The 10532-nt window shown below is 38.5% G+C and overlaps 1 protein-coding gene across 1 annotated transcript; it reads left to right on the forward strand.

Moving 5' to 3' along the window:
- The first annotated feature begins 2825 nt into the window (after positions 1 to 2825).
- LOC118111468 (cytochrome P450 3A40) lies at positions 2826 to 10062 on the forward strand. Its single transcript, XM_035160099.2, has 13 exons — positions 2826 to 3010; positions 5637 to 5730; positions 5818 to 5870; positions 5969 to 6068; positions 6152 to 6265; positions 6374 to 6462; positions 6969 to 7117; positions 7209 to 7336; positions 7446 to 7524; positions 8145 to 8305; positions 8394 to 8620; positions 9250 to 9412; positions 9504 to 10062. Exons 1-13 carry the CDS (start codon positions 2841 to 2843, stop codon positions 9597 to 9599), a joined length of 1623 nt encoding a protein of 540 aa, XP_035015990.2. The 5' UTR covers positions 2826 to 2840; the 3' UTR covers positions 9600 to 10062.
- The last annotated feature ends 470 nt before the right edge of the window (positions 10063 to 10532 follow it).

The raw sequence follows: 10532 nt of genomic DNA on the forward strand, positions 1-10532 counted from the left end.
AATCTTGTCCCTTGAAAGCATTGATAAATGATCATAATATTAAATGTGTACAGTATTTACTTATTGATCTCCTGTGTGTTTGAAACAGTCACTACAAGGCATATGCTTTTACAGGTGTCCATGAAAATGCTTGTCAAATTTGATACTGAATTAATTTCACTCCACATGTTCATTCCGCAGAAGCAACATTTTTGGGGAATTACTTGCATTATTCCTATATACATATATGAGTCAATATATTTATCAAATTAATTATTTTTACAGGACTAATTATAATTCCACTGATGGATATAAAAAGGCTTTGCAATGTTTATGTAGTAAACTTTATTGATGCATTAATCAATTTTACACCTTGCTACACCTGAAAAATGTAACTAATGCCATGTACCAAATATTTATATTATATATAATCTTTATATTTACCATATCATGCCCACAGCTATGGGACCCACAACAAGTTTTCATTAGCGATACTCAGTTAACCTCACAATACCACAAACACCTACTTTCTTAGCTCTGTTGCATGTTCATCATCATGAAGTCAACACTGAACACAATCATAAACAAAAACACATGCTTACCTTTGTGCAGCCCACAAAAAATCCATGTCGGCCTTGTCTCGGTTAATATCTTTGCTAGTAATACCAGCTAATGTTGCTATGCTAACAATAATCACCACTTTGACGCACCAAAACATCTTCTGACTTCAAAAAAATGTATAAATGTATAATCAGTTTCATCTTGTAACTGAGAGTTTACTACTGCTAATGCTAAAGGCTTTGCAATGTTTATGTAGTTAACTTTATTGATGCATTAATTCAGTCCTGTGTACTCAAATAAATACCAGTACTGTACAGTATGACACCATGCATCTTGCGCTCATGCATATATTTCAAAATAAAAAAAAATTTTGAAACGCATGCAGGGAGTGTGCAACCATTCATTCATTCATTTTTTCTAACGGGGCTTTGATTGTTATCGCTAGACCGTAAGATGCACGTCTTCATACCGTGGTGTCCTTACATTTAGACAAGTACATAATCCTGACTTGTATTGAAGGAAATGCAGTAGCTCAGCTGCCAGCAGTGGACACACTGACAGACCACCAACACACAGCTGATCTGTGGAGCAACTGGCAGCCAGTGAGTCCACAGAGTTACGGGGATCGTCAATGAAGAAGGTCGAGATTGAGCCGTCGATCGCGAACAACGGGTTGGCTAGTCGTGGTCTAAAGACTAAACACATGGTGAAAATGACCTTGTTTCGAGTCGAATTTGAATTTTGGGTCTTACGGACACAGTGAGGGACCTGATGGTGGAGGAAAATGTTTTTAAAGTCCTTGTTCTCAAAAGAAAACAGCTGAGCAACATCAGTGGCTCTCAGGCCAAGAAAGGAGCAACAAGCAGGACCAGGGAGAAGCAGCAGGAGGAACAGCCAGAGTCCAGCATGGAAGAAGAGGAGGTGGAGGAGGAGGACTGTGCTGAAGACAACCAGCCTCTCACTGACTGTCTGCTGATTCACAGCAGGACAAACCTTAATGAAGTGCAACAGATTCAAATAGTTCCTGCATTATATTTAAAAACATGAACAAAATCAAAGTTGAAGATTGTAGGTTATACTGACGAGCAAATTTATAGACTGACGAAAATAGTCCTGAAACTCAAACAAGAGATTTACAAGGATGAGGACAAGCTGTGTAAGGCGGGGTGTCTGCTGTGTGTTTTCTCCTGTGTGTCACTCCTCACATCATCACATTCTGCAGAAGTCTCATGTGATGGAGGAAGTAATGAGGGGCACACTGATGGTGGTCAGAGCCAATAGCTTTTTACTATTTTAATAAATGAATACGCTCCCAACGCAGGACCTGACAATAATTAAACATTTTTATGAGTTTAGTGGGGTTTTAAGTCAGTGCGGGCCTGAAGAGTGTTTTTTTTAACTGCACAGAGAACGATCAGCTGAAATCACATTGAACCTCATGCTGCTTCAAAATGGCCATGAAACAGGTGGTGGAAACTCACAGGTTAACTGACATATGGAGAGAAATGCATGACAAATACAGACAGTACACTTGGGTCCAAAGCAGGGAGGATCTTTTATCTATGGCCAGATTAGACAGATTTTATTGTTTTAATTTTATCATGTCTCTCTCTCCCCCTCTGTCTCTCTTTTTGTCTGTCTCTCTCTGTCCCTCCCTGTCTGTCTCTTTCTGTGTCCCTCTCCCTCTCTCCCCTTCTGTCTCTCTCTGTCTGTCTCTCTCTCTCTCTCTCTCTGTCCCTCCCCGTCTGTCTCTTTCTGTGTCCATCTATCTCTCCCCCTGTGTCTGTCTCTCTCTCTCTGTCCCTCCCTGTCTGTCTCTCTTCTCATTTTGTTCGCTGAGACAGGCTACAGTGAAATGACTGCATCAACCGAGGCTTTGCAAGTGTAGAGATACAGGACAAGTTGAGGAGACAGAGAGAAGATGGTAGACATTAGGGCTAAAAAACATGGTGTAAATGATCTTGATTCGAGTTGAATTTTAACGTCGGGCTTATGGACACTGGAGCAGCATGGAGGCATTTATGTTTTTGTTTTTTTTTTACATTTGAAGAATTTTATACCATTCACTTCAGTTGTATTGGATTTGGCTGCAACGCTGTTTACCCCTTAAACTCCAAAAGTATTTTTTGAACTGGAACACTTCACCCACCCCTCCATCAGCATAGTGGTGAGTAGATAATGAGTGAATTTTCATTTTAGGGTGAACTGTCTCTTTAAGTGGGAGAAAGGTAAAGTTTATTGATCAGTCGACCTGGACTGGGCCAGCACGCACTGATGGTGGAGATAAGAAGTTATGCAACATGTTTTTAACCGTGGTCCCGCCTCTGTGCAGCTCACACACCTCAACCGAGAGAAGCGGTGACAGAGCGCAGAGCTCAGGGCGCACAGCAGGACGCACGATGGGCTACTTCCCGGACTTTTCCATCGAAACCTGGACGTTGATAGTGTTTGTCATCACTCTCATCGCAGTGTGAGTATGGTTCTGTTTGTGTGTGTCCTCCAGATCTGCACAGTTTCCCAAACAAAAGTGAACAATTCCGCACAAAGGCGGAAACACTGAATCTGGCTGTTTCCTTTTCTTACAGCTCTTTGTAAGAGGCTGTGTGACAGTTTCTAGTTTCCGCGCACGATTTATCTGACGTTTAATTTGAGGTTGTGAGTCCACGTGTGAAAACTGTAACGTTTGAGTCCGCCACACTTAAAGTGGAAAACAGGGCAACACTGTCAATGTTGTTTTCAGTAGCTGAAGACACTGATTCAAGTCTTTATTGTCACATAATAATAATAATAATAATAATAATAATAATAATAATAATAATAATAATAATAATCCATATCCACAAATCACACTTTGCCTCAAAGGGCTTAACAAGGTGCAACATCTTCCGCCCTTAACCCTCAGCAAGAGTGAGGAAAAAAACTACCCCAAAACTCTTTTAACAGGGAAAAAAGGGTAGTTAAAGTTAAAAGCAAACAATTAGAAACAATTTAAAAGCAATTTGAAGATCACACAGCACTAGAGCACAGAAGTTAAAGGATGTTAGAGATCAGAAAAGAGGAAAAAGAAAATATAACATTATAAAATGATTAAGACGGACAGTAAGATCAGATTTTTCTCATCTTGGTTTCTCGTACAGACAGACACTTTCTCACATAAACGTGTAGTTAACAAATACTGGATAAATCTCGGACTTCCTTTTTAATGAGGAATCAAATAAAAAAATTTTTTTTGAATAGCACGATTTGTATGTGTGCCCCTAATTTTCCTATTCTACCGATGGATTTCTGAACCAAAAGAGCCCCCTGTTCCTTTAAGTCACATCACTAACATGAAATCACATAATTGAGATGAGCTGTTGAGTTCCGAGTGTCATTAAGAATTTGTTTTGGGTGCTTATGGCTCCAGGTGAGTTTTATTTGTTGTGGACAAATCCATGTATCAAAGTTTGAGAAATCAAGGACAAATAACCTCTGAGTTACTGATACTAAAAAAACCACAACCCTGGAGGTTAGGGTTACTAAAGGTAGCCCACAGTTAAAGATTTACAGATGAATGTAATGTGTCCAAATAAAAAAAACTCTAGGGTCTAAAATGGATTCTAATATCAGACTATAAATATTTTGAATTGTCTGTGCACAAACGTGTTTTATGTTTTTTCTGGTTTATGATAAATTGTTTGTACCAATAACAATGGTAAAAGTAAATATTGTAAATAACAGTAGCGATAGGGAGATGTCAAACAGCCTTAAGTCTACACACTTGTGCGGGTGCTGCAAGGGTGTGTACATATAGACGTGCTTTTTTACCAAATATGTGTAAATACATAGGTACTTAATTGAGCTCAGTTTTGTGTACTAATGAATTTTAAAGAATTTTTCTCACAATTGCAATGCTGGATTGAAAACATGCACACTGATTCAGTCAGTGTATTGTAAAGAGCCTTAAAGGTGGCTGTTAAAATTAATTTATATATATAATTAAACAGCATGCTATAGACAGCATATAAAGATGAGACCATGTGTCTTCACTTCCTCCCTTTGTGCAAAAATGAAGCCAAATTATCCCTGATGCTGTAATTTGCAGCCAGAGTCTTGTGCTCAACCAATCGCGAGTCAGTCTCAGCTGTCAATCATGATGTTTCTCCGCGTTGTCATGCATCAAGTACTTAATTCAAACAAAATTTACAAAATGAACACATGGACATGCATCAGTGTGATAAGAACTATACTGCATGTCTTATCGTACCGGTAGGGGTGGGGTTTATGACCTGTATTTCAGGCAGCAACAGGCGGGTGATCATCATAATTTAGTCATGTTTATATACCTAAGACAACCTCTAATCAGCCAGACAATAATTCATATCGCTCCATGTGAGGGTACCATAAGTGCACAGGGGCCTTCAAATCGGTGGACACTTAATCAACCTTTCCTTAGTTAGAGATGTTAATGGTCACATACAGGCATAGCTGATAAGATAATAAAGGCTCTATTCAATGTTAATGGGCTCCTTCGACAGCAGACTTTTTTTTATAAGCAATAGCAGCACGAACACAGGTTTAATAATTAACATTAACAATAGCTTGTTTGGTATGAATTGCATATGCTGACTCACTGAAACGAGTCCTTGGGCACTTAAATGGAACTTAATGGAGCTTTATTACCAAGTTAAGATATCCTGATTATTTTCTTTGAAAATGTCCAAAGATTTTCGTTTGGTAGGAGGAAATATCAAGCAAGCATCCACAGAAAGCATTCAGACCACTTCTTCTGCTCTACACCCTGTGGTCCTTATGCTCCAACAGACACGGAGGAACCAGCCTATACCGAACTGAAAGAAAGGATTTTTATGGTTTCAAATATTTTGCGCATGCAGAAATGCAGCTGATGACAGAAAAAGGATGAAACTGTAAACTTAGTTGAAGCTTCGAAGTATCAAGTATCAGGTTTACAACAAAAAAGACAAAGATATTCAACGAAACATAAAAACAATTGTAAACTTTTTTATAATATGTCGACATAAAATATATATATATATATATATATGACTTCATTAATAATGGATTTGTTCTCACTTTCCTGCTTTTTTAATCCCCAGGTATGGATATGCTCCATATGGCGTTTTTAAGAAGTTAGGCATCCAAGGACCCAAACCTTTGCCCTTTATTGGGACATTTTTGGAGTACAGGAAGGTGAGACACGTTTTCCAGTGATCTAAGCTGACACACTGCTGATGATGGTTTTGACTCTTTTGATTCCTCTATCACTCGTCTCCACAGGGCATCCACAATTTTGACACGGACTGCTTTAAGAAATATGGCAGGATTTGGGGGTAAGTGTTTGATATGAATTAAGAATACATCCTACATGTCTCATGCGATGTCCCACTCTGTATTCGACTTACTTCAATATCTGTTGTTGCATTACAAGGTGTTACGATGGCAGACAGCCTCTCTTGGCTATAATGGACACAGCCATGATCAAAACAGTCTTGGTTAAGGAGTGTTATTCTGTCTTCACCAACAGACGGGTAAGGAAAAGCAACACTGGGGGCTCAAGACTAATTATTGAACTAAATGTAATGAAGGTGTCCTCTGTGGGTGTGTTGTTTAGGATTTTGGCCTAAACGGACCCTTACGTGATGCTGTATCAATAGTAGAAGATGAGGAATGGAAGAGGATTCGCAATGTGCTGTCACCGTCATTCACCAGTGGCCGACTGAAAGAGGTTAAAAATTTGTACTTTTAGTTTTTTTGCATTATTCACATATTCACACTAAAACTGGTTGATGTCTATCTGCAAATATTTGACAATTCATTGTTTTCTTTTGGGCAGATGTACACAATAATGTTTAAACACTCGAGTAACCTGATCGAGAGTCTTCACAAGAAAGTCGGGGCGGATGAAGTCATTGAAGTTAAAGAGTGAGTTATGTTAAGCTGCTTTCAGATATGCACTGAACTCCCCTGCATTCTCCAGAGGGGATGTATGTGTGAACACAAATGTCCGACCTCCAGACTTTGTGGACTTTCCCCCAAGTATTAAGTCCTCAGAAAGTCTGGAGGAGCGGTTATGAGAACTCATCGTGGAGTGGGGGGGTTGATGACGTATCTAACACGCGAACAAAATGAAAAAGATAAAAAGAAATAATATATCTCATGATGAAAAACGTAGAAGACACAGGTGAATATGTCAAGAGAGCTTTTGGTGATCAGGGCTGATGCCGGTGTCAGTGTGCTGTAAACAGAAACACGTGATCTCCACAGCAGAATGAATCCATGTTATGTCCTGACATCCTCCAGAAGTTATGTCTGAAAACGGCTTTACTCTTTGTGATGAGATTCATTAGTTTCCTGTTTGTTTTACTTTGTCTTACTCAAGGATTATTGGTATTACTTTACTCAATTGGAATTACGTGCCTTTTTTACAGAGTATTTGGACCGTACAGTATGGATGTTGTGACCAGCACTGCTTTCAGCGTGGACATTGATTCCATCAATCATCCCTCTGATCCATTTGTAACAAACATCAAGAAAATGGTCAAGTTCAACTTCCTGAATCCATTACTTGTGCTTATCGGTATGTTGAACATTATTCTGTGACCAGAATATCTATTTTGTCGTCTTTCTTTGACATTCAAATTAACTGTTTCTCTTCTTATTCCTTTCAGTTCTGTTTCCATTCTTGGGACCAGTCTTTGATAAGATGGATGTGGCATTATTCCCTGCTGATGTGATGAAATACTTCTACAGCTTCCTGCAGATGATAAAATCTGATCGGAAGAAGGCTGACCACAAAGTAATTCAGCGCAGCTACAGTGGATTGAATTTGTGAAGTTTTGTTTTTTTCAATTTTGTTTTGTGTAAGATTCCCCTTGAACAACAACTGTGTGTTTTTTGTCTGGCAGAACCGAGTGGACTTCATGCAGCTGATGGTGGACTCTCAGGTTTCAGAGAACAATAAAAATGGCAGCAGTTTGCAAAAAGGTAGAGAAAGAAACTGGATGGACACATTTAAGTTTATAGTTTTCTCTATAGTCATACCTTAAGCTTATTGTATTATATTTTACATGTAAACAAAGAGTGTAGTCAAAGATATCAATGTTCACATTGTGTTTCATTGTGCATAGTTGAACTGCATGTTGTTGACTACTGACAAGTAAAACTGGAAGTTTGGAGGCAACTAGAGATGAAAGCTTCTTCTTCTTCTTCTTCTTCTTCTTCTTCTTCTTCTTCTTCTTCTTCTTCTTCTTCTTCTTCTTCTTCTTTGTTTTTCGGTTTATTGGCATCCAACATCAATGTGCATTACTGCAATCTACTACTGTTCTTCTCTTTCCCTTTTCATTACTTGGGTGGCGTTTGGATAAAAAAATTGTGGAATAGCATCTGGCCAGCTTTCGATGTCATCTTACAAATATTGTCGTATATTTGCGATCATTGCTGGTCAGAACCTTTTAACTGCTGAAGTTCAAACAAAGACATCAATTCCCTGCTATGACTGAAGGAAATAATAATCATTCTTTCCCAAGCAAATATTTTCTGAGCCTTTAAATATTGTCATAATAGTAACAATACAAATGTTTAATTATGTTGTGTGTGTGTTGCAGGGCTGACTGATAATGAAATCCTGGCTCAGGCCATGTTTTTCATCTTTGCTGGCTATGAAACCAGCAGCAACACACTTGGCTTTATATCCTACAACCTGGCAACCCACCCTCACACCCAAAAGACCTTGCAAAAGGAAATTGATGAAACCTTCCCAGAAAAGGTAACTTGTCTTTTCTTAAACAACTATAATTAATTAGCAACTGGTTCTGTGCTACCAACTCATTATAACTTTAATTCACTTCCTGTAGTGTGAGCCCACCTATGAAGCCCTGATGCAGATGGAATACCTGGACATGGTGGTGAATGAGTCAATGAGGCTGTACCCTATTGCCAGTCGATTGGAGAGAATGACGAAGGCCTCAGTGGAAGTGAACGGTGTGACCGTTCCTAAGGGAACAGTCGTCATGGTACCAATTTACACTTTGCACCGGGACCCTGCTTTTTGGCCTGAGCCTGAGGCCTTCAAACCTGAAAGGTACTGTACAGGTTAAATTCAGATTTAACCCCAAATGAATGTGACTAATAAACTTCCCAATATTTTATGGTTGCTTGTCTTTATATCTGCGATACACTCGATTCGTCCAGGGTGTACCCTGTCTCTCACTTCAAAGGATGGAAGGATAGATTAGATTAGACAGTTTAATTAATCCCTGGTGGTGAAACTCCTTTTCTACCAAATACAGACAACAAACAGTAAACATTACATTCACAGTACATTTCACAATAATGAAAACCATAAAAAGCCATTTGAGAAATGATTTTCATCTGACATGTGCCATAGATCCAGCCAAAAACTAAAGTGTTCTTTAAAAAATCTGACTGCTGCTGGAATAAAAAACCTTCTTAGTCGTTCAGTAGAAACACTGAGGCGTCACTAGTCGATCCCTGAATGAGTCTGTTAAGAACACTGTGTAAGGTATGGCCTTCAAAGTACAGGACTGTCTGAGGCTTGGTCCTTGTTCTCTTTTCTAAGGGGACCTCAAGTGAGAGTGGGGTAAGGCCAATTTCTGAACTGTCCTTTTTAATCATCTTATTGATCTTGTATAAATGAGAAAAGTGGTATAGATGATGCAACTTACTGATATTTGTTAATGTTTTTTTCAGGTTCAGCAAAGAGAACAAAGACAACATCGACCCCTATGCCTTCCTGCCCTTTGGAGCTGGACCAAGGAACTGTATTGGAATGCGATTTGCTCTCTTGGCGATGAAGCTGGCCTTAGTCATGATCCTTCAGAACTTTAGCTTTGTCACCTGCAAGGAGACACAGGTGAGAAGACTGTTATTTTATTAAGTATGGTCATTTGAATTAGGATGTGAGTTTTGATAGAGCCTAATTTGTTACACATTTTTTTCCCCAGATTCCATTGGAGCTGGGAGTGGATGGTTTCGTCACACCCGCGGTGCCCATCAAACTGAAACTCGAGCCCAGAGCCAGTGATTCTCCTTCAATCTAACTCTGATTATGTGGCAGTAACCTGGCAGCTCTCACTCTAACCTGCTTCACTATCAAGTCAACAGTTTATGTTCCGCTTTCAGAAAAATAAAAAACTTAAACAGTATATTCTGATTCTTCAGATATAAGGTTGTCTGTAGTTCAAGTTCGTGGACAAATCACTCATCTAAAGACATTGATACCATAGTACCATACAAAATAAAGCACAAAATAAATTGGAGCGTATTGTAAGGTTATTAATAACGATTTATAGAAATGTATAGAATTTAAGAACAACATTCGGTTCTACGAAACAAACCCCTGCTGGGTTTTCTTGTCGATGTGATTGACTGACAGGCTTTGTTTTTTCCTCATTGTTTTTTAGTAGACAATATGAGGTGTTTTAATATTTTTGAAATCTTCATTTTTAAACCACTGCTCTTTTTGTTACTTTTGTGCAGCAGAATTAAATTCATCCATCATTAGTTTGTGTGTCTTCGACTTTTCATTTTTTCATTCTCTCAGGTAAAGCTCTTTTATAATGTAACTGTTACACTTTATGTATTACTAAAGTTTAATGAATTCCATATAATATATTTACTGTCCATTAAAATACACAATATAGAGAGTTTGAGAAGAGTTAGCCAACTGGGCCTGTTTCCATGTCGTTTTCACATATACAACAGCAGAATGGACATAAAACCTTTTCAGTCAGAGCAGATCAGTTAAATTATAGTTGCCACAGATTAACGGAATTAAAGACTTAAACATTATATTATTGTTTTTCTATTGTATTTCACAGAATAACTTACATTTTAAATCTTAAAACATTGTGAGGTGACTGAGCCAATTACGACCTCACACCACAATATTTAACCAGCAGTTCCTTCTGGAGCCCGAGCTAGTTGGCTAATAAAAAAACTGCCGATATGAGCCTTTCACATATATCAGTGTT

The sequence above is a fragment of the Hippoglossus stenolepis genome, chromosome 6 (genome assembly GCF_022539355.2).
Source record: "Hippoglossus stenolepis isolate QCI-W04-F060 chromosome 6, HSTE1.2, whole genome shotgun sequence".
NCBI lineage: Eukaryota > Metazoa > Chordata > Actinopteri > Pleuronectiformes > Pleuronectidae > Hippoglossus > Hippoglossus stenolepis.

Bases quoted from the DNA above. Each gene is read 5' to 3' on its own strand.
- LOC118111468 (XM_035160099.2), top strand. From the start codon at position 2,841: ATGTTTTTAACCGTGGTCCCGCCTCTGTGCAGCTCACACACCTCAACC. The intron at 5,731-5,817 runs GTGAGACACGTT...TCGTCTCCACAG, and splicing joins CATTTTTGGAGTACAGGAAG to GGCATCCACAATTTTGACAC. The intron at 7,525-8,144 runs GTAGAGAAAGAA...TGTGTGTTGCAG, and splicing joins TGGCAGCAGTTTGCAAAAAG to GGCTGACTGATAATGAAATC.